The 24,354-nt window shown below is 45.8% G+C and overlaps 1 protein-coding gene across 3 annotated transcripts in view; it reads right to left on the bottom strand.

Annotated features, from left to right (window-relative positions):
- Positions 1 to 363: 363 nt before the first annotated feature.
- The window catches only part of CPXM2 (carboxypeptidase X, M14 family member 2), a 129,538-nt gene continuing 105,547 nt past the window's right edge, over positions 364 to 24,354 (bottom strand). For 2 of the 3 annotated variants that reach the window (XM_036828842.1, XM_036828841.1), the window contains 7 exons: positions 22,907 to 23,030; positions 21,475 to 21,671; positions 20,252 to 20,431; positions 13,740 to 14,037; positions 8,578 to 8,717; positions 6,599 to 6,698; positions 364 to 1,710 (listed from right to left, as the gene is read on the bottom strand). In XM_036828842.1, the coding sequence (XP_036684737.1) occupies positions 1,457 to 1,710; positions 6,599 to 6,698; positions 8,578 to 8,717; positions 13,740 to 14,037; positions 20,252 to 20,431; positions 21,475 to 21,671; positions 22,907 to 23,030 (1,293 nt within the window). In that variant the 3' untranslated portion in view covers positions 364 to 1,456. Of the gene's footprint in view, positions 1,711 to 2,923; positions 3,405 to 6,598; positions 6,699 to 8,577; positions 8,718 to 13,739; positions 14,038 to 20,251; positions 20,432 to 21,474; positions 21,672 to 22,906; positions 23,031 to 24,354 lie in introns of those variants that run through there. The other variant, XM_036828843.1, reaches the window with a different exon arrangement.

The raw sequence follows: 24,354 nt of genomic DNA, 5'->3' as shown, positions 1-24,354 counted from the left end.
GACCTTCTCCAGGGTGACCGACCTTCTCTAGGGTGACTGACCTTCTCCAGGGTGACCGACCTTCTCCAGAGTGACCGACCTTCTCTAGGGTGACCGACCTCCTCTAGGGTGACCGACCTTCTCTAGGGTGACTGACCTTCTCCAGGGTGACTGACCTTCTCTAGGGTGACCAACCTTCTCCAGGGTGACTGACCTCCTCTAGGGTGACCGACCTTCTCTAGGGTGACTGACCTTCTCCAGGGTGACTGACCTTCTCCAGAGTGACCGACCTTCTCTAGGGTGACCCACCGCAGACAGAGGGGGCGGGACGTGGCGTTTGGGTGGCTGCGAGTCTATCCAGGAAAACCACACAGTAGAAGGAGCTCACCATCTGCTTTCTTTATTTTTCTATTCTTCCCAGGTCAGTGAGGCAGCAACATTAATAAAAAGCGAGAAGAACTGTTTTCTTGCGTGGCGATTCAGTAACCCCTCTCGCACCGATGCTCACAGATAATTCTAAGAACTTTTCATCAAATTGAGTCTAATCTGGATGGTCTGGTATCCCACACACCAAACATAACTCCCGGAGTGATGTCGGCCAGCTTAGGAGGGCTCGTTTCCAGGAACGGAGGACGATATTGAACAGAGAGGGTTGACAGTCCGCCTCCTCCCAGCTCTTTTCAAGTCCTAGCAGGTCAGAGAGGAGAGCCAGGCTAACTGCTCTGGTTCCTTAGGGAGGTGGGCACCTCCTGCTCTCCCCACCCAGGGAGCCCCCAGAGCTACTACAGCAGCGGGAAGTTTGGGGGGTTCTCTGTGGACCCCACTGCACGCCATGAGCCCCAAAGCATGCCTGCTGCCCACACTCACTCTTGAATTATTTCAGCCTTCCTCTCCCTTTATGTGCGTGACCCTTTGTTGAAAGGGAAACTAAGCGGATTCAAGAGGCCGACTGATGCTCCCTTGGTAATGTCTCTATTGTCAACAGAGCGCAGGATTTATTTGCAGCAGCTTAGAATGTCCTGGGGCCAGAGAGGGTAGATTCTCTTAGAATGCCCATGAGCATCTCGAATGGTAACATTTGGGACAGCAGAGCCCTGGGAATGCTGCCATTTTAGCCATGCAAATTGCAAATGCATGGGGAACTCTTGCTGTCACGCAAACAGGAGAAGCACCAGTTTCCCTTCCTGTACAGCCAGGAGGCCCTCAACAGGCAAGCTCCTCTCTCTCTCTCAGACTCCCAGGATGACTTGCTGAATCCTCCCACCATCCTTCCTCTGCTGCCCTGCCCAAGTTATTTGGATAAATGGGAACAAAGAAACTATCCTAAGCCTCCCCTCGGGACCAGCCTTGCAACGTACACATACTCCCAGGCCTTCTTGAATTACAGAGAAAACAATGAGGAGTGAGTCCTCTATGGAGCTACAACCAGGGTGGTTTAATTTGCAGGGGTCCAGGACATGACTCAAGAGTTGGGAGGTCACCCGCGCTGTCGTCTTTTCCGTGCCCACAGCTTCAGCCGCCTGGCTGGCAGGCTGACGGGCTGCTTCCCGAACTTCTCCATGATCTCTCTGATCCTGGCCAGGTTGGTTTTGCTGAGCGTGAAGTCGCACTGTGTGGCCCCCATGTCATAGCCAACTATGCAGTTCTTCGTGGACGAGGTGAAACCTTCTGCCTTGGCCGTGACCATGTACTCTCCGGGGTTCAGAAGGCGCCAGTAATCCCCATCACTGGCTGTGAAAAGAAAGCAGGGGAATTCAGAGCAGCTCTTTTCTAACAGAGATATCACCAGCTCTGTTATTCCAAGACCAGCCTCCTGGCCAGAGAGAGACTCACGGGCAGGGAGTGTGGAATTTGAGCCCCAGCAGATGCAAATTCTTAATGCATTTTGGAAGCCAAGATGTTTTCCTTTTTGGAAACCGCCTTAATGGTTTTAACAGGAAGGGGACTGGGGTGTAGGCTCCCCGCAGTGTTAATACGCACGAGCAGAAATGGAGAAACAATCGCTAACATTCCTTTCTCTGTGACAATACACACCATTCATGATGAACTTGAATGTCTGAATGGTATGCCCTCGCCACAGAATGCCATCTTGAAAAGCCATCTGTGCCTGGCTTCCTGGCTTCCCTTAGCATGGCTATAAATATAGAATAGTAGTATGGGGTGGGGCTCTTCACGTCTGAAAAAGAGAAGGAAAGGGCTACAAATGACCTGGGGGGAGGCCCCAAGGTCCACACCTCATTCCATGGTCCTCTATGAAGAAATGGAACTACAGGAGCAGGTACACGTGGACGTTGCAGGCAGAGTCCCCTGCCCCTTCCCCCGCCCCGGTTACACCATTGGTCAGGCACCCAACAGGCACCTAACTGGACCCGGGTCCATCCTTAACTCAACGCTAGATCCTTGTTGCATAAAGTGGGGTTCTAGGCCAAGGCCACTGCTCCCCAGGGGGCCTACACCTGCTGAGATCACTTGGACCCCTGACATTAAAGAGGCTTCGAGACAGAAAAGGAGACATCAACTCCCACGTAGCACATGGAAGGACGAGGCAGGCACCAATCCACTGAACCCTCCAAGTCAAGTTCTGATGTAGGTTGTATAATGATCCCCTTTTCTACATGAGTAATTGGATGCCCAGGGAAGTGTTACGTCCTGCACAAGGTCACACAGCTAGTGATTAGCTGGTCTTCCCAGGCCAGGTTTGTTTTCTCTCTTATGATGATCTGTCCTGCCCGGTCTAAAGAGAAAAGGCTGGATTTGGTGAAGTGCTACGTAGGCCCGGGCAAGGTTTACTCATGTGAATGAAGCCTGATGTCCTCTAAAGAATGGAAGAGAACTCTGTCTGTGTGAGAATATTTATCTCCCACACACACGCATATAACACTCTGAAGCACCATGTTTAAATTCACATCACAATCTTTATTCATCTGAGACGCCCCATGCAACGTGGTGAGCTCACGAGAGCACAAGATGTCATGAAAAATGAAATACGCAGGCAGTCGTTCACCACACGTTTGCACAGTCTACTACCTGGTAAACAGGCCTCAGTGTGAGAACCCCAGGCACACAACGCAGGCAGACGGCTCCCTGACTTTCTCAGCACTGCGCCCTGTGTCTTCCTGCAGTGAAAATGCAAGGTTCTCAACTAAATAAAATGCCACTTGGTGGTTTTTCAGAAGCCGAGAGCCACGCCCAGCCATCTTTGTCTTGCTATCAGACGGCCCGAGCCTCCCGGGCAGGCACGGGCTGAGACATCTCTCCGGGCTCCCAGCTCCCAGGCACACCTGCCAGAGGCGCCCCTGCACCCTCCAGACACAACTCCCTGTCCGGTCTTGGCCCCGTGTTAAGCTGTGGGTTCCGTAAGACCTCTGGCTTATTCTTCGCCACTTAACTGTGTGTTTCAGTCGTGTGTCCTTGACGAATGCCAGCTGGATTAAGTGGGATGAAGACAAACAAACATGAATACAAATGTCCTATTAACGTGAGAAGTTGTACATATTAAGCCTCAGCCACTGTAGGTACTTTCTCCCCACCAACACCGGAGTGGATTCGTTAAAGGCCAAGAACCAGCCACCTGCCAGCTAACCTGATAGAGGCCGCTGGAGGCGAGACCTTTCAGTGGGAGCGCCCACCTCGAGAACACATTGAGGTCAGTCTGAAACACCCCAGGGAAGGGGCAGCCCAGGTTCTCCCCAAGGGAGATGCTCAGGAAGCCAGGAGTGAAAGAAATCCATAATTAACACGTGCTTGTCAGCTCTACTGATTCAAATTTATAAGACGGCTTTGTAATTCTTTTTCTCCCCAAAATAGTAGAAGGTTCCCTCCTCATCCTCTCCCCAGTCTGCCCGCCTTTGCTGTGCTGGCCTCCTTCTTATTACATCATGGTGCCCTGTCAGGGGTGTGTTTCGGGGGTGAGTGTTCTGTGGAGCTGCAGGGGGAGATGGGCACCCAGCTGGGATCGCCCAGCATCTGTGGACAGAAGGAACAACCCAGGCCCTAACGACGAATGGCCATTCATTAGCAGGTCGGGTTAGTGTTCCCAAACAAAGGACAGTCACGTGGCATTCCGAGCCAGGTATTGGGCCAACATATTTACATGCATTTAGAAAGCATCCTTACTAGCTTCTCTCCCTGTGGAATTCCACTCAATACCCCTGTTTATTTTATGCAAAATCCCTCCTGGAATAAAACTTGTCAGATCACATAAGCCTCAGACAGAAATCAAGGCAAATTCAGAGCTTATGTGGAGCAATGAAGGACCCCGAAACCAACGCAATAAAGAACCATCCGTGACACACGGGATTCCTCTGTGATGCGAACGTGCTGGGAGATAATTTTGTGGGGAATAAAGGGAGATGGAGTTGCATTTTCCATTAGCTCATCAAAACTGTCTCCTTGATTACAAGGGCTTTGAAATTCCGAGCTCATTAGGCGAAGCTCTCTCTGTTGGCTTGTGGGCCCCTGGGGACATTTTATCTCACACTTTGTTTAAAACTCTAATTTTCTCACATTGCCTACAAAAGACTAACAGTCCAAGGAATGTTTCAGGCTCTTTTACAGGCGCTCAGTAATAATGTTTAAAATACAAGGCCTATGCAGAACCAGATCAAAGAGCCCCTTTCATCCACAGTGATCATCTGCACCTTGCATGTCTGGCCCGTGACAAGTTTACAATCTGCATTTGTTGACTTAATGAATGAATAAGTGAATAAGTGAATGAATGAATGGATCAGTGTATGCCTGCCTATGTGGGGCAACTATGTACCAAATGCCATGCTAGCCAGTGTGCAGCCTTGTGGTCAGTGGCTATAAGACCCTGGAGGACAAGTGGATGCCCAGGAAATATGGCTGCGTGAAGAAACAGGCAACTACCTCGAAAGAAGGCGATTCAGGGCATCACACCACAGTCTACTGTTTTGTGGCATTTCACCCATTTACAGAATAATTGTCCTTCTCTGCCAGGCACATGAGCAGGCAGCCCGGTATTGAAGAACACCTGGGCCAGGTCTGAATCCCAGCCTCCCCCGTCCTAATGTCCTGGAGCCTCTGCTTCCTCACAGGTCACATGGGATCACTTGGGGGAGGACAGGGTGTCTTCATGCATGTGACCAGCTAGCGGGGAAAGGGACCCTTCTCTTGTTCAGGGGGAACAGCGTGGGACAAGGGAAGGGGGACCACATTGAGAGTCTCAAGCTCTTGGCTCAATCCCAGCTGAGCCTCTCGCTGTGCATCTGGGAAACGCCACATAATGTCCAGTGCGGCTGGCGGCCCCGGCACAAGGTAAGCTCTTAGATCCCCGGGCGCAGGTCAGGCCAAGTTAGTGTCAAGTCTCGTTTCTTCCAGTTCAGGCGTGCCTGCAGGCTGAAGAGGTCTCTTATGGAAATCATGGTCTCCTTCCTCTTGCTGATGATGATTCCGTTCCCTACACCTGGGCGGGACCTGCCCTGGGTTGAGTGATGCCCTGCCCCCCACACCCTCCAATGGCGCACATCCTACCACCCAGGACCTACAAATTGACCTTATTTGGAAAAAGGGTCTTTGCAGATGTAATTAAGGATCTCAAGATCATCCTGGATTATGTGGATGGGTCCTAAATCCAATGACAAGTGTCCTCATAAGAGACAGAAGAGCAGGAACCAGGAGGAAACGGAGGCAGAGACGGGAGTGATGCAGCCAAGGAAGCTCAGGAATGCCTGAAGCCACCAGGAGCTGGAAGAGCCCAAGGGGGATCCTCCCCAGGGGCTCCAGGGGGAGCACAGCCCTGCCGACACCTTGATTTCAGACTCCCGGCCTCTATAACCGTGAGGGGATACATTTCTGTTTCTTTAAATCACACAGTCTGTGGTCATTTGTCATGGCAACCACTGGAAACCAATGCAGGACCCAGTGCCCCACTCACTGTAGCTGACAGCAGAGTATCTGCCTTGCTGACGCAGTGCTCCCCAACGTCACCCCCCCCCCCCGCCACGTAGGAAAACCTCTGCGTGTCGGTTTAAACATGCCTGTGGGCACACCATCTCCAACGGAACGCTCGCTGACAATCTGACTTAAGCATCCAACCAATTCTGTTCCACGTGCACCTGTCCCTGCAGCGTGCTACAAACCTCATCCATCAAAGTCAAATTCGCCGTTTCTCATTTCCCCCTGAACACGCCAAGTGCCATCCCAGGTGATGAGAGTCCTGGGGCACAAGGGTAAGCCTGGGCTTGTTTTCATATCACTTTCTAATCGGCAAAGAATAAGGCAGCCCTTGTGCGGATGGTTGGTGTCTGCGGGCTGCTTCCCAGCCAGCGCTGGAGCTCTGGAGCAAGCAGGGCAGCAGCACGCAGCTGCTCCAACACCTGAACCCAAGCCCCAGCCGCCTCCTGAACCTTCAACGGGTCCTTCAGCCTCTTTGAGCTTCTGGTTTTCACCTGAATAAGGGACAGAGAGAAGCCAGAAAGCAGAGGCTGAACACCTTGCTTTCTAGGGTCTCCATGGAAAGCTGGAGAAAAGAGACAATAAGCCAGGTCAGAGGAAGAAGTTTCTGGGCCTCAACTTGTGGTTTTAACTCAAGTAAAACACTTCAAGAAAATGGATATTTCCTCTTGAGAAACAGTTCACACACATTATTTGTAGTTACCTGTTCGGATGTCATGGTTAACGCCCTCTACGGAGATAACAGCATTTGGAATTCCTTTTCCGTGCAAATCCCTCACCAGGCCTTTGATGCCCCGATGAACCTGCTCGACAAACAGGAGAAGCAGATGAGCTCACCGATCAACCGGCATAGTGAAGAGGGCCAGAAACCAAGAGCCCCCCACAAAGCCACGTCTGGCTCAAAAGCTCCCCGGCTCTGCATGGATTTGGTGTGTCAATTTCTGTATTCCTTTTGGGTCCATCTACTGGAAAGTCTTCCACTGGAGTTAAAATATTCCAGAGGTTCAGAAAATATTAGGATCTGAGATGGTTCATAAAAAACACATCCGGTAAAAATGGAATTTAATTTTTATAGGCACATTTATTTTGACTTTCCTGGACTCTACAGACTAAACACATAGACTTTAAGAGTCAAAGAGGAGAGAAAAGACTCAAAAGCATCCCTGTAAAGTACAGTTCATCCTCAGGGCCCTTCCACTGGGGAGCCGAGTCACAGGACACACACCAACTCTGAACCTCTTGCCTCAGGTTCCCCATCCGAAGATCCAAGATGACATACCATCATTTCCAGTGACATCCTTTATACATATTGCTATGCCTGGGCATTTTATCCGTAGGAGGCTCTTTGGCTAAACTGGGATTATCACGTTAGAATGACTAGGGCCTTCTCTCTCTTTGTTCATATATGAAATGAAAAAAGAGCCTTCCCTTACAAAATTCCAGAGTGGGGATGGAAAGTGTGCTCACGGCTTCCCAGGAGGGCAGAACAGGTTCACACCGTTCTGTGCCAGGAAAGTGGGCTGTGGGCTGCACTGACCCTCCCAGGATCCTCATGGATCAGACTTGGATGCTGAATCGCAGTGCCAACCTCTGCCACCATGAGGAGGTGCAGGTACCAGGAAGCTGGCAGCCCAAGCCCTTGGCTGAACGCTTCTTCTGACTCACCTATGAGAACCCATGGAAGAAGGGCAACCGCCCAGTACAGCCTCAGCATCTTACTTCCTAGTGAATGTGAGTCACGGTAGAGTCATATGAAGTTCTACATTCTTTTTATTTCTCTGGTTCCTGTGAGTCTATTCCTTGTAGGGGCGTGGATGTTATTTGGTTAGTTTTAGTACCAAACTAGAACCAGTTTGCTCAATGCTACAAGCCAGGCATATCCTTGAGTGCAGGAGGAAAAGAAGGTGTGCGAGGGTCCTAGCATACGTGGCAGGACTTCCTCACCAGCTACGAGCAGAAGCTCAGCGGGCACTTGTTAGAACTGTTCCCAGGTGACACCCGACACCTGCAGCAGTGACTCCTCAGCCTCCGAGCTGTTATGGGCTGAACTGTGCCCCCCACAAATCCATTTGTTGAAGTCCTTACCCCCAGTATCTTAGAATGTGACTGTATTTGGAGATAGCATCTTTAAAGAGCTGACAAAGCCCTAAGAGTGGGCCTTATAATCTGACTGGTGTCCTTGTAAGGAGAGGAAATTTGGACACACAGGGACACCAGGGGTGTATGCACACTGAGTAAAACCATGTGCGGACACAGTGACAAGGTGGCCGTCTGCGAGCCAAGGAGAGAGGCTGCAGGATGAAACCAACCTGCTGACACTTTAATTTTGGACTTCTAGCCTTCAGAACCATAATTTCTGTTGCTTAAGTTCCCCGGTCTGTATATTTTGTTACGCAGCCCTAGCAGACTAATACAAGGGACCTGAGTATGCCGGCTGGACAAACACCCCTTCCCCACGGAGCCGCATCCTAGAACCCCGGAAGTAGTCTCACTCACCATGAAACAGTGGGAGCAACTGACATTGACTTAGAGCTCACAGACAGCAGTTCCTTCTGACACTGTAGTCGCTAGCCCAGGGTGCTGGCCGCCGTAGGAAGCACTAATTTGATCTCAGGCTTTTGGCCATCTCAAGGGCTTGGCTCCCTAGCTACAGCCCATCACAGCCGTGTGGCCACGTCATACCTGCTCCATGAACACGATTAAGGATTCCCGATTATTCTCCCACTCCTCGGGCAGCTGGCTCTCATGCGGGTATTTATCGCAGCCCACATAGATGGATAGCTCGAAGCAGTTTGTGTGAAGGTAGCTGAAATCGTTGAGACCTGCCGAGCCAACCAGACAACGTTTTAACTCAACAGTGCTCCAAGTGGCCCTGGGAGACAGCAAGAATATTCAAGAATGTGATTCAGAGGACTTCATCGGAACAAGGAGGTATCAAGTGTCTACTCTACACAAAAAATTAGAGCAACTGATGGGGGACAGAATGGGGAGTTGAGATAGAGAGAAGATGCAGCCGGAACAGTCTGTGGGGAAGACAGGCCTATGTAGGGCATCTTTGACAAAAGGAGGACTGAAATGTTTTTTAGATAAAATTATTTTCATTTTATTAAACTCAGTTTAATACTATTTTTAGGATAAAGGTATCATTTCTTTTTTCTTAAAAAAATTTTTTTTCTTTTGTTTTCTTTTTTTAATTAATTAATTTATTTATTTATTGGCGGCGTTGGGTCCTCGTTGCTGAGTGTGGGCTTTCTCTAGTTGCAGCGAGCAGGGGCTATTCTTTGTTGCAGTGCACAGGCTTCTCATCGCAGTGGCTTCTCTTGTTGCGGAGCACGGGCTCCAGGTGTGAGGGCTTCAGTAGTTGCGGCACACAGGCTTCAGTATTTGTGGCTCGCGGGCTTAGTTGCTCCGCGGCATGTGGGATCTTCCCGGACCAGGGCTCGAACCCACGTCCCCTGCAGTGGCAGGTGGATTCTTAACCACTGCGCCACCAGGGAAGTCCTTCTCTTTTGTTTTCTTTTTGCTGTTTTTTATTTTTTGAAAGGTATCATTAATTAATAGTATGGATTTTTAGTGTTTAATTAAATTTAGCTCAATAGTTATGCTGCTCTCAGCTACAGCTCTATAACTGTAGAATAAAAACTGCAGTTGTCTATTCTAATTCATAAACATAGCTATCCATCCCACCATTTACCGAGTGTTTTACATAAGCCAGAAGCCGTCCTTAGCGCTCTGCAGCAAAGCTCATTTAGTCTTCATCACAAATCCAGCAGAGAGATAGGTAGCATAGCCCAGTTTTACAAATAAGAGAATTGAGGCGGAGAATGGTTAAGGACTGCATTAAGGAATGTATCCAGAGTCGTGCGTCTGGACAGTCAGGGTTTGAACCCAGGTGTGTGTAATGTCTGCCCAGCCCTTGCTTGTCACTGCTGGGGACTGAAGGGAAAATGTCCTCACCACCCAGCTGGAAAGCAGACAGTCTCGTGCGTCCTGACATGGCTACAACAGAACTTGGTCCCTGTATTAGTTTCTTAGGGCTGCTGTTACAAAGGACCACCAACTGGGTGGTCTAAAACAACAGAAAATTATCCTCTCATAGTTCTAGAGGCCAGGAGTCCACAATCAAGGTGTTGGCAAGGCCACGCCCCCTCCAAAGGCTCTTCCTTGTTTCTTTCAGTTCCTGGTGGCCCCTGGCACTCCTTGGCTTGTGGCTGCATCACTCCCATCTCTGCCTCCGTCTTCACAGGGCCTTCTCCTCAGTGTCTGTGTCTTCTCCTCTTCTGTCCCTTATAAGGACATTTGTCACTGATTTTAGGGCCCATCTGGGTAACTCAAGATGACCTCATCTTGAAACCCTTATCTTAATGACACCTACAAAGACCCATTTTCCAAATAAGGTCACACTCACAGGTTCCAAAGATTAGGAAGTAGATGTATATTCTGGGGGTCCCATTCAACCCACGACCGTACCCAAAATGCATAAATGAATGTCAGATGGCATAAAGTCCAGTGGCTCTCTTCCCAACATTTTATTTTTGGAGACCATCTGAAATAGCAAGAGCACAGTGCTGCTCTGTTATGTGTGAGGGCCAAGAGGACTCCCCCAGCAGAAGACGCCACCGACAAGCCCTCCCTGGCTTCTGAGAGTCAAGGCCACAGACAGAGGAAGGTGGCTGCGCTGGTTCCTCTGTTGACTGGGGACAAAAAGCAGGTCCTCCTGCGCTTCAGCCAGCCTTGGCACTCACCCGTCCTCTCTTCCCTCCTTCCTCGGAGCATTCAGTGATACATCCCTCAGTACAAATGTCTGTTTAAAAATCACAGCTTTGGGGCTTCCCTGGTGGTGCAGTGGTTGAGAATCTGCCTGCTAATGCAGGGGACACGGGTTCGAGCCCTGGTCTGGGAAGATCCCACATGCTGCGGAGCAACTGGGCCCGTGAGCCACAACTACTGAGCCTGCGCGTCTGGAGCCTGTGCTCCGCACCAAGAGAGGCCGCGATAGTGAGAGGCCCGCGCACCGCGATGAAGAGTGGCCCCCGCTTGCCGCAACTAGAGAAAGCCCTCGCACAGAAACGAAGACCCAACACAGCCAAAAATAAATATAAAAATAAATTTTAAAAAAAAATCACAGCTTTGGGTGTCAAGAGCAATTCTGTATCGATCTGCTGCCTAATCGATAAAGTCACGACAAAACTGTACAAAATACACAGCCACTCTCTCTACCAGATTCCAGATTCGAACCATTCACAGGTCACCAGCCATAGGCCTTTGATCACATCTGTGATCAAATAAGGACAGTGACGGCAGTGGGATAAAAGGAGTGGGACGGTGTCAAGTTAATGGAAAAATCCCTCACAGGGCCTTGTCTGGCTGAAGAAGGTTGGTCAAAAATACCAGGTCAGCTCATTCAGTGGAACCCGAGGCGTGGAACCTCAGGCAGTGCCCATTGATCAGCATGGACAGTCCCTCCTGGGAGGGCTGGACCCCTCCGCACACACACACAATTCTCATTATCCCAACCTTTAGGCCTTGTTAGTACTGAAGTAAATAAATGTGATATTTAAAACTCTGGAGCGGGTCTGCCATTTTGCCATCAGTGCTAGAAGCGCTGGAAGAATTGGCAAAATAAGACACCAGGAGACCGGTGGAAAAGCTTGCGCCAGGCTATCGTTAACGCTGAATTCCAGCCCTTCAGTGAATGTCATGCAGCTGAGAATCCTCTGTAAGAAATGGCTTCAAAAGTGAAACGTGTGGGCAGGAGGTGTGGGGTGATCCAGATAGCTCTTCCCGGCTGAGGCTTCTTCCTCTGTGTTCTCTCCGGGCCTGGAATCCTGCTCTTGTCACGGCTTCAGTGTGGAACACGGGGCCACGCAACCCTTAAAGCTCTGTGGGCCCGATGCTGTCACAACATCTGCCTTCCTTGTGCGGGAGAGGATGCCAGACAGCAGCCGACACAAAGGTCTCACATCCCTTTGGAGTTGAAATGCACACACTGCAAACCATGTGCCTCTTGAGCTAGACTGGGACCTGCTCCCAGCTACCCACTCCCCACTAACTAAGGCCTGTCGGTGCACCACTAACGAGTGAGCAAGACCCGAACACAAAGAAGGAGTGGAGGGGGAGGAGGGGAGGAAATTAGAAATCCCATCTCATTAATCTACAAAGAAATGAATCTGCAGACTTCGTCACACCGCCTGCAGGAAGAATGATTAAAAAGGCTTAAGCCACCACATGGCTCTGCCACAAAAGTCCCCGAAATAATGGAAAATACAATTGATAGAAACAAATCAAATGCTGCTGATGTGATTAAGTGGCAGCCGATTTTTCAAAACGTTGCTATTGACCCACTGCTGACAAATCCCACAGTGTCCGAACCCAATCCAGTCACCGCAGCCATAAAACCTAAACAGATACTTCACATAAAGATTATTGTAGGTTTTTAGGACTAGAATTGAAAAAGCAAGCATGCTTTTGGCTATAGGAAATTTTCTTGATAGGGATTTGCATTTATTCTTTTTACTTTGAATGGAGCAAAACCCTGATGGAGAGAAATAAAACACCTCTGCTTGGTGTGTAACTAAGAAAGAAATGGCAAGCTTTCTGCATATGTTTAAAAATGGCCACGGGAACAAATATGTCTACTCCTTTTTAATTTTTTTTCCCCAGAGTGTCACATACCTCTAAGGTATGTGAAGGCTGAATCTCTAGCAAAGGAAAATTATATTAAAGTTAATTAGTACAGTAAAATAGAGACTAAGGATATGCTCATAAAAGATGTTTCATGGTGAGCATGCTACTGGAAGAGGGGGGAGGGTAGGGGGTGGGAACTTATAACTGAGCGTTTCCGACAAGCAAGACACAGAACACACACATCCACCCTCTACGTAATCCTCACAACAGTCCTAAAGGGATCATCGTCGTCGTCATCATCATCATCATCATCACCATCCTCAGGCCCATTTTACAAGTGGAAAATATGGGGGTTCAGAGAGGTAAAGTAACTTGCCCAGAGTCACACAGCATTAAAGTGATGAACTAGAATTTGATCTCAGGTCTATTTGACATGGGATATTTTTCAAATTCATCAGTGGTTTGACCAACCTTCACAAAGTCAAGAAAGTAAGCAATGAACGTTATGTTTGGGGCCTTACCATCCCAATGCAGAGGGACCTAAGGGAATGTGACATCCTCAACCATCCTCATTCTGGAGCCCTAGGCCAGGAGCAGCCCTGACACAGGAAACAAAGGGCTTATCCTGAAACTTGGACCACGGGGTCATCTGGCTGCTGCAAAGGAACTCTTAAAGTCTCTGCTGGAAGCCTCTGTGTCCTAAGCGGATGCTGGGAGCGGTACCTCGTATTCCCCGAATCACAACAATGGGACTTTGGCCAGATGCCCTGATGTGGCTGGAAGACCTCCAGGAAACAGGAGATTTGGAAAAAGTCTCAAGCGTGGGGTCAATGCCCCGTCTCCTCCAAGGGCTGACGGAACGTCTACCATCTCTGACCCTGTAACAGTCAACTAGCTCAGTGGCTATGAGCAGACCACGGAGTCAAACAGATCCCAGCTCTGCTCCTTGGGAGCTTGGACGGATCCCACCCCGTCTCCAAGCCCCAGTTATCTCACTTATAAAACAGGGAGTAAGCCACACCCCCTCAAAGACTATTGTGAGGATGAAAGAGGAGGCTACAGAGAGTTCTGGCACCTTATAAATGGTTAACTACAGTAGCTATCGGGCTGGTAACAATGATAAAAGACGGCTGGGCAGGAGGTGGTCCTCCCTCCCGGTCCAGCAGTCAGTCCGTTGTCATCGGGCCGCGTGATGACAGCAGGACCATCACACTTACTTCCGGCCACAGTGTGCCAGGAAGCCCCATTGACGGTCCCATCCTCTTTCTGGAAGTCTTCCGTGTGGCACACCCTCCTCCTGGCATCGGTCATGAGGCGGTGAGTGGAGGCGTAGGCGTAGGCCAGCCAGCGGAACACGTGGTCGTCGGGCGTGGGCGTGTGTTCCTGCGTCTTCCACGTGGACCTCACCATGTCGTAAGGGTAGGCCACCACCAGCTCTCCCCCCTGGAGGTTGCCACCCAGCACGAAGGGGATCTTTTCCATCCAGGCTATGACTGCCCTGGTCTCCACTGCCACCTGGGAACGTTCCAAATTTAAACACATGTGAGAAATAAAATAAGAAGGAAAACTGCTTTCTCTCCCTAGCTTTCCAAACAGGGACATAGTTGAAAAAGCAATCATTTTATGGAATCACCTGAGCAAAATTTAGAGTTTCAAAATCTGTCCTGGGAAAACTGGCCATTGTGGAAATAATGGATAAAAAAAAAGAGAAACCCAGAGGAGTTTCGTTTCCTAGGAACATTCCAGTTCATGCACAAAGAGGGAGTGACAGAATTAGAGTATCAACATTCTGCAACTCCACTGAATTAATGGCTCAGTCAATGAATTAATGCTCACCAATAGTTACAAAGAGAGAGAACCAAACGTAACGTGTCTCCCGATGAAAGAACACACACCTAAAAAAACCATCAACCCTGTATGTGACCAGGCCTCTAGCACAGGGGTCGGCAGACTTTTTCTATTAAGGGCCAGATAGGAAATATTTTAAGCTTTGAGGGCCATGCAGTCCCTGTGGCAACTACTCAACTCTGCCATTGTAGCAGGGCAGCACCACGGACAATATGCAGATGAATGAACGTGGCTGTGTTCCAGTAAAACACCATTTACAAAAACAGGCCTGAGTGGGACATGGCCCACGGGCTGTAGCTTACCAACCCCTTCCTGTTCTACCTAGCCTAGTGGTCTGAATCTCACTGCCGATTTACAAGAAACATAGAGGAGTATGCCACATGACATCACAAGAGTACAGTCAGTAGCACATAGACAGTGGGAAATGTTAGAAGACAACCTAGTTGTTTATAACCCAGTTGTTACAAGATAAACAACAATAAAATTGCAAGAAAAAATGGAGAAAGTGATACAGGAGAAACGTACAGTTTAAAGGAGACTTGAAAGGCTTATAAACCAATCAAAACGAATGGGCTCTAGTTGGATCCCAATTAAAACAAACAGAGAGAGAGATGAAGAATGATTATAGGAGAAATGTGAACACTGATTGGATATTTTATAATATTATGAAATGATCTATTTTGATATGATAATGGTAATAATTTATGGCTTTAAAAGAGAGTCTGATCTTTTAAAGATACTTCCTGAAATATTTACAAATGAAATGACAGCATACCTAGGATTTGCTTCAATAATCTTGGGGAGGAGGAGGAGTGGCTGAAGATGTAGATGAAACATGAATTGATGTACTGAAGCTGAGATGGGTACATGGGGCAGGGGGTCCTTTACAGCTTCCTCTCTAATTTTGTATGCTTAACTTTTTTATGATAAAAAGTTAAGAGAAAAAAAGAAAGGAAGGAAGGAAGAAAGAAAAGGAACTGATAGTGTTAGAAGCTAAAATTGGGAAGCTTGATATGGTCAAATACTGATCGATAATCAAATATTTATCATGTTACTGATCCCTCTGAAGATAATTCCAGTGGGAAAAAATGGTAATGGAAAAGAAATAAGCACTGGAAATGGTTTAACTATGCTGTATGGAAAACTGATTAAGGAATGAAAATGACTTGAAGGATTCATTAAGCTTTGTTTTTGTTTTTGTTCCTAAACACATCAGGGGCCCTGGATTGGATGAATCATAGAATTTAGCTCATGATACAGTATCATTATTGACCCACACTTGGTCATCTTCTCTTATATTTTGATATAATAAACACCGGTGAACCCAAGAATCAGCTTTTATTGACAATTTCTGCATACACATGTGATTTCCTCTGTCCCATCCTCCCGCTTCTCACTAGGAGGTAACCACGATACCCTAAACGATATGATTCTGATTCTCTTTTGTTTAACTCCACATGTGTATGCCTAAAAATATATTACTTGGTTTTACCTTCTTTTGATACGAAAAAAGGCAGAGTAACCATACTGATTACTGTCTTTGGTAATTTTTTCATCTTAGTTTATGTTTCTAAGACTAATCTGTGTTGCATAAAGCTATATAGTTCACTTCAATATGAAGATCTCATCATTCAATTTATCTGTTCTCATGATGATGGGCATACAGGAAATTTTCCATTTTTTGCTATAATGAATACAGTTGCTTTTAACTTGTGCTGTCTTCTGGTATACCTGTGCTGAAATTTATCTTGCATAAATCACTAGAAGTGTAGCTGCAGTCATAGGTATATACATATTCCACTCTACAAGATAATCAAATTATTTTCCGATGTCACTGTGCTAATTTACACTCTCACCCACGATGAATAAGAGACCCACTGTCCCACCTCCTCTCCAGAGCTCGGCTACTGTTGATTTTGCCAAATCAACAGGTGTAAAATGTTCTCTTATCTGCATTTCCTTAGTACTAGTAATGCTGAACATCTTTTCTTGTTTATTACCCATATGTTCCCTCCTCCATGAATTGCCTCTTTGTATCTTTACCCATTTTTCTACTGAGTTGTTTCTATTTTTTTCATTTGTTATTATCTTTGTAAAAATTCTAATTCTTTTCCAATTATATAATTTTCAAATAACACCTCTCAGTTTTTAACCTTCTCTCATTATAGTTTTTAAAATCTTTTGACGAAGAACAGGCTTTTTAATTTTGATGTTGCTAATTTATTAATCTTTTATGATGCTTTGTCCCAGGTGACAGTAAGTAACTAGACCCCCAGGCATGAAATGCAGCCTTAGGAGGAATGTGTCCCACACATAAAATGACTGGAAAGAAGAAAGTAGCAGCAGAAATAAATACCACCTCAACTTTCCTGAGTGTGAGGCCTCGTCCGTTGCTATGATCAGTGTCCTCTTGCAGTTTGCCTTGCTCCTGCAGTTTTGAGGATTGAGAAATAATACCCTTTTGCTCCTGATATTTGACACAGCACCCTAATATTGATGGTACTGCCATGAAGATTGGTAGCCAAGGTGCACATTCCTTCTCCCCTGGATGGATGATGGTGAGGGTTGTACAACAATGTGAATATACTTAGTGCCACTGAACTGTACAGTTAAATATGGTTAAAATAGGATGTTTTATATTATGTGACTTTTACCACAATAAAAAAATTTTTTTGAATAATAATGATAGATGGATAGATAGATAGACAGACACATACACATGCACAAATATCAAAGGGATATGTGTAAGGGAAAAAATATTTGTCAACTCACTCATCAAATATTTACTCTGTTTTTTAGCATTGGGATATATATTGCTTGTGATTAATCTCCTCAGTTAGTATGCAGTCTATCTAGTACCTGATTGAACTCAGGTGAACTAAAGACATTCTACCAAATATGTATCTTACTTTGATTGTTACAAAGATATTGAGTTCATTTTTCTTAATGCTACAAGAATTTTTAAAAAATTAGTTATCTACTGAATTCCGTGGTAAGTACATTAGATGCAGTTAGGGATAGAAAAAATGTTTCAAAAATATATAATGTGCCCTCAAGCAGCCTATCATTTAGCAAGGGAGATAAAACTAATCATAAATATCTCTTTTACAAGTTTAAAAGTGCCAAAAACTCATAAAGAAGATATGGCTAAAATGGCATGGTGGTTCAGGAAAGGGAATAATCACCTCCATAAGAATCTTTATGTAGTCACATCCACTATGTTTCCATAAATTAGTGAGGCATTAGAGCATAGTTATAAGAACTGGAGGGGGGCGTGGGATGAATTGGGAGATTGGGATTGACATATATACACTACTGATACTATGTATAAAATAGATGACTAATGAGAACATACTGTATAGCTCAGGGAACGCTTTCAATGCTCTGTGGTGACGTAAATGTGAAGGAAATCCAAAAAAGAGGGGATGTATGTATATGTATAGCTGATTCACTTTGCTGTACAGCAGAAACTAACACAACACTGTAAAGCAACTATACTCCAATAAAAATTAATTTTAAAATCTTTTATTTTATAATTAATACCATTTAAAATCATTTTCCTCACCTTGAAAATCATTGTAAATGACTGTTAAATTTTACCAGATATTTCTTTCTACAGACAAATTATGTCTTTTTTGTTTTTTTCTATCATTTCATTGATTTTTGCTCTTTTAAATCACAGTCTTTCTACATTTTGGGGGGTTTCTTCTGTTATTCTTTTGCTAGCTTCTTAAGTTAGCTGATGTTCAGCTTTTCTTATTTTGGAATATAATCATTCAAAGGTATAAATTCCTGAAAGCACTATTTTTTTGCTATACTCCACAAATTTTGACATTTAGTGTTCTCATTATCTTTGATTTATTTTTTAGTTGCCAGTATGAACTTTTTCTTTGACTCATTACTTAATTTTTTTTTGAAATTTTCTAAATACATGGTGATGTTTTCATTAATCTTATTACTGTCTGCTAGTTTAATTGTATGGTGGTGAGAGACTCATGGTCTGCCTGACTCCTATTTTCTGAAATTTGTTGAGATTTCCTTTACAGACAAGAACACCATCAATTTTTGAAAATTCTCCAGGGATTACTCAGAAGAATATGTATTCTCTACTTGTTGGTTGTAGAATTCTTATAGATCCCTATGTCAAGACTGTTAACTGTTATTCAAATCTCTATCTTTGCTGATTTCTTATCTATCTAACCTGTCCATAACTGAGAAAGGTATTGGTGATGGCAGGTTTGTGTAATTCTCCCTATGTTTTTAAAGAACAAGCTCAAAAAACTAAATTCTGGACTTAAAGCAAAGACTGAAATCCAAGGACTTTCTATAATTGTGCTAAAATAATTACTTATCTCTCAGAGACTCAAGGCTAAGAAAGCGGGCAACCATATTCCAATTTTGGTCCAAGGGTTCCCAAATTATAACATCACTTGAATCCTCAGCTTTGCCAGATGTCACTAGTATGTTAGCTTGGAAAAAAAGAGGGATTAGGTAGGGTGGAATTAGGAAATGTGAGAAAGGATTCAGAAGCCCCAGAGGGCCTGAATTCTTTACTTCTCCACCCCCCATAAGGCGCCCTTGGGCATCCTAACTAAACCACATGGTATTGCCACTGTCTGTCTCCATCATTTGACTGGTTGCTTCTTGAGGTCCTGGAGAACACGATCCTGTGCATCACTAAATGAGGCAACCACGCTGGCCCTCCTTCAGTAAGTGGTACCCACATGTGCTGTGAGCTGGAGCTCTGGAGAGCTGCCCTCTACCCATTCGTCTTTTTCCCCTTGATTCCTCAAGAAGAGAAGCCAATGATTATTATTAATTTTTTTTTTTTGATCTTGCAATGTGCTTGCCTAAAATATAGCATTTCCCAGCCTTCCCTTTGGTGGGTTGATACCAAGTTTTGACTAAATTCTGGCAAGATTTAAACAAAAGTATTATGCAGGAATTCTAGGAATGCCTAGAAAGTTAATTGACTTATCTGAGAGGAAGACTTTTTTTTAACCTTTTCTCTCCTTTTCCTTCAAAGACATGATAGCCGGAGCACCAAGATGGAACTGCCATCTTGAATTATGACCTTGAAAATCAAAGTCCACATGCTAACATATGGAGGCAGAAAGATGACTTTTGGGTTCCTGATGATCATGGGCTTCTATCTGGCTGGCCCTGAACCATCTGCCTCCAGGGTTCTCTTATGTGAAAAAAGAAAAAAAAACTTTTACCTCATTTAGCCGCTGTTATTTTGTTTTTTTTCTGTTGGTGTACCCAAACCTAACACTCATATAGCAATCAAGGCAGACCTTTTGAAGGACATATAGGACAAAAGACTAAGGGTAAAGAGCATTTACAGTGGGCAGAGGAGGCAATAAAAGGCATGGGAAATTCTGCGAAAATTATCTCTTCCACGAGATACTTTTTGCGAAACTAGACCTAAGAAATTTGGGGGAGACATTTCTCATCCAATTGCATTTTTCTTTCCGAAGAAGCACCACATGTAATAAATCCATGGGGACTTGTGAAAATAAAAATAAGATAACTCAAGTAATCAGGGAGGTCTAAGAACAAATTTCACTGCAATTTCATTGCACTGCCAAAGATGAAGTTTATAATGACCAATGACCGTAACAAACACGCACAATTCAGGCAAAGTCTTTTCAGGAAGCACTGCAAAGAAATCTAATTAAATGATTTCTCTTCTAGGAAGAATCTCCTCAAATTTCAATTTAAAAGGTAGTTATTATCTAGCACACTTCCCTACTTTTGGAGAAAACATGAAAGGAAAAAATGATTTTGTCTTGTTCTTAAATGTTATATCCTCTGCAAATACCGGTGGGTTTAACTTTGGCCTCCGCCGCTCTAGAGATTATGGGGTCTTTTTACTCACCGTGGCATTTTCAGACAGAAACCACTCAGGGATTGCAACATAGTGATTGGGAACTTTCCGTGGGATGTTCTGTCGGTCCTCTGCCCCCCAGAGCAGTGTGTTTAAGTCAGGAAAGTTGTTGTTGATGTCAATTCCGTCATGGGTCCAGCGTCCCAGGGACCAGCCTCCCAGCTCTGAGCCCTGGGAGAAAATTCAGAATATGAGGAACCCACAGACTTCTGGACCATTCTGTCTCTCACATACATGAGGCACCTCCATCTCCATCTCCATCTCCATTTGGGGTGTGTCTCTAAGCCTCTACGCACCCTCTGACCCAAAGATGACATCCAAAGGAGAATATTTGGTTAATAATCTGTTAATATTTGGTGGGTGATGGATAATATAGCCAAGCAACTCCAAAGAGGGAATGCACAGAATCATTCCTGCCATATGGCAGTACTCAGAAAAGTATTAGGTCTCCCCTTCCTCCTCTTCCTTCACCTCTTCTACACAGGTTGAATGAAACTCCAAGTAGTAATGAGTCTAAGACTCTGTCAGTGCAAAAATCAAACGCCACCATATTAATGCTTTCTCCCTGCAATTCTGGCTCACTATTTCGCACTACAAATCCCTAACCAACCATTTGCACCAATAAATACAACCAAAACTCTGCACTGTAAAACTTGCATTTGATAGGTACCATTGTGTTAAGTATAGTTTTCCATTTTATTCCCAGATACTGTGATATATAATTATGAATACACAATACAACATTAATACTAACTGTAATCTATACATAACTCTCTATATAACTATAACCTATATAAATTCTATATCATAATTAGAACATGACATATAAACAATATATCAGAATCATAAAAATAACTGTCCTCAGAGAACTGATGAGAGGATTGTAGGTAATAATCAAGGTTAGAACGTGCCTTAAGTGCTCAATCAATGCTAGGTGTTATTATTATTCTATCCTATTGTTCCCATTGTATATATAACAATATTATTATTTATGTTCATTTTCTTCAGTCTGTTAGTGTCTCCCCATAATTCTCAATTACTGCTGTGCATCTTTCATAAGCCTTGCGTGTTTCCTTGTCTCAGCAGAAAGACACTTAAGAAGAAAGCTGGTAATGTGGAATTCAGATCAACTCATGGCTCAGCACATTGTGCTGGGCGGGGGGCGGAGAGGGGGTGGCTAGCTGCTGTGCTGGGCGAGAGGAACGGTCCATTACCCCCTCGTAGGCCTTCTCATAGCCGTCCGGGTTGAGGGAGGGGATGATGTGGATCCGGGTCTCCTCCACCAGGTGGACGATGCGTGAGTTCCGGGCCAAGTACTCCTGGCACAGAAACTGCATCAGCAGAAGCATCAGCTCCCGGCCCAGCACCTCGTTGCCATGGGCCCCCGCGATGTAGTGGAACTCGGGCTCACCTTTACTCAAAGATGGGAAAAAATAGAGGATCATATCAGAGGCTTCCAGCAAAACAGTCCTCATCACATTGTATTAGGAAAGAAATCTCCGAATAATAGAAACTTACAATTTTAGCCCTTTCTGTCCTTTCAAATCAACCACAATTATACCAGTACAATTTTTATTAATTCCCAGATAGTCAGATATATAAGAAAATGAGTAGAAAAATCTCAAATGATACCAGCCACGGGGTAGGAATGTTTAGCCTTATTTGGCAAAAACAAATACAATAACACAGTGTTTAGAGTTTAAAAGTTACAAATTAAACACAAGCCAGAGCAATTATTTTTCTCTTCGGGGGAGGCAATTATTTTTCTTAAAAGAACTTTGTATTCAATTTTATAAAGATACAGAGATGAATAAATGCAAGCAGAAAATAGTGTCAGGGCACGTCAGCAGTGACACCGTTTTGTAAAGGGGGCCTGTCTGAGCTTGTTCTCTTCAAAGCTCAGCTTTTTCAACGTCGGATTTGTCAGTGCGGGCACGAGCTGACAGCACTTCTGCCTCTTTTGTTGGCCAAGCTACTGCTTTTGCGGAAATGTGATTTCACCCACAGATAAAGCCCTTACCCTTTGAAAGACACTCCTGAGAGAAACTCCTGGAATACCGATGAACATTAAAGTCGAGAGAATCAGACAAATCTTTGCATTTAACTTGCAGTGGATTTCTAAAGGGCTCACAATTTTACCAAAAAGAAAAATCACTGACCCCACTCCCGCTCCCCCAACCCACTGACTTGTAGGAGAACACAGTTTTGGGAGTGATTGAATGAGAAATGGCTGAAAACAGGAAATGCTTGAAAATAGGATGGAAATTTAAAAGAAAATTAAGGGAACCACCTCTAACTAGAGCCCTTAATGACCAGGGAGTCCAGAATTTTCTCCGGGAAAAAAACTCTGTCCTAACCATCTCCAGCCATTTTCCTCTTTGGTTAGCATGACCGGTCTCAGAGATGGGGAACAGAATTAAATACGGTCCCTTTGGAGAAAAGGAGGGTATTTCTTAAGTAATTTGACAGCCCACATCATACAATGAGGGGTTCGCAGAAACAAGATCTGCAGAATCTACGTGAGAGCGAGTGCATGGACGGCTCCCGGCCTGGTTCGTGAATGTCCTCACAGGGTGACCATCGTCTCGCTCTTTAAGAAAGCCCCAGACTTGAAGGGCCAGGTGCACTACAGAGGGGCAGCCTCACCGACTTCGTGCTCCCCAGGGTGGTCGGAGATCTCCACAGCGTACAGCTTCAGGCCCTGGTGGCTCTTGCCAATGTTGTAAATCCTGGTGATGTTGGGGCACATTTCATTCACGACCTTCATCAACTGAGAAACAAGATGGGTTTACGGCCCTACACAAGGGTGGCCACGCTGCACGGAGGGCAGACCTCTCAAGAAGACAGCCCTCTCCCACGGCCCCCTGCACACGCCCACCCTCCTGCACACCAGTGCTATCCCCCGGCCTGGAATGTCCTCCTCGCGGCCCCTCTGCCCTGTCTTCCAGCACTTCGTGCTTGTGTTTATCACCTCCCTGGGCTGTAGTGTCGCCTCCCTGGGCTGTAGTATCACCTCCCTGGGCTGTAGTATCACCTCCCTGGGCTGTGTCACCTCCCTGGGTGACGAGGTATTACCTTTTCACTTTGGTTTCCTGTTTTCTTATTGTGCCCTCATTAGACAGACTGAGCCTTTTCTCTCTATACCCTTGCCTAAATAAATATTTATTACTGAATATCATTTTTTTCTTACACTGTAATGAGCAATCTATGACGTCAGGCTGAAGAAACACACACGGCTTCGCCCTCCTGGAACTCAAAGCGAGGTAACAGATGGAGTGGTACCATCGCCACTTCACTGGTGCCAAGTAAGGGGTGTGTGGAGGCCAGGGTGACGGGAGCCGTGCAGTGAAAGGGTGAGGGACGTAGGCTTCCACGAGAAAGTGAAATATATACGGGTTGTTTCCTGAATTTTGCTTGGACAGTCGAGCTTGTCAGACAAGCTGCCAAAGGAAGGGAAGAGCGTCTGCTCATCACAGGAGCCCTGGGGCAAAGGACAGAGACATCCCCGCCAGAGGTTGCTGTGCCTCCCATCTCTGAACGGGTACCTGTGAGTGAGCTGGGTAAGTGGCCTTGACTTTCTAGGGGAAATTGTTTAGCCATCCCCAAGTGAAAGAAGCTCTGATTCAAAGGATGTCTCTGCCAGGCACCAGACTAGCCACGCTTCCCCATGGTAGAGTCAGGTGCGTTCATGAGATAACTTCTGACAGGGTGTTACAGACCAGGAGGGAAGCCTGGGTGCTGTGGAAGCAGCGAGGGAGGACATCCCAGCCTGGGCGGTGGGCACCCACCAGGGAGGGCTTCATCCTTTTACAAGATGAGCAGGAGCTGGGCTGGTGGTGATGGAGGAAGGGGTGGCATGGGCCTGGGCGTGCTCTAAGCATCTTTCAAAACATTCCTCACCAACCAAATGATCCATAAAATGTCCTTGTAAACTGTAAATAAACAACTCTGTCACAAACGTTATGGTAGGTTAAAATCTATGGAACTGGTAAATCAGTATCGTAGAATTTCTGATGGAGTGGAGTGACATGGCACTTGGTTTGCCTTTCGTAACAGAGCATTCTGCACTGCTGGGTGGAGGGCAATCCCGGGGC

Source organism: Balaenoptera musculus, chromosome 16 (genome assembly GCF_009873245.2).
Source record: "Balaenoptera musculus isolate JJ_BM4_2016_0621 chromosome 16, mBalMus1.pri.v3, whole genome shotgun sequence".
In the NCBI taxonomy this organism is placed as follows: domain Eukaryota; kingdom Metazoa; phylum Chordata; class Mammalia; order Artiodactyla; family Balaenopteridae; genus Balaenoptera; species Balaenoptera musculus.
This window is presented reverse-complemented; position numbering and strand designations above follow the sequence as displayed.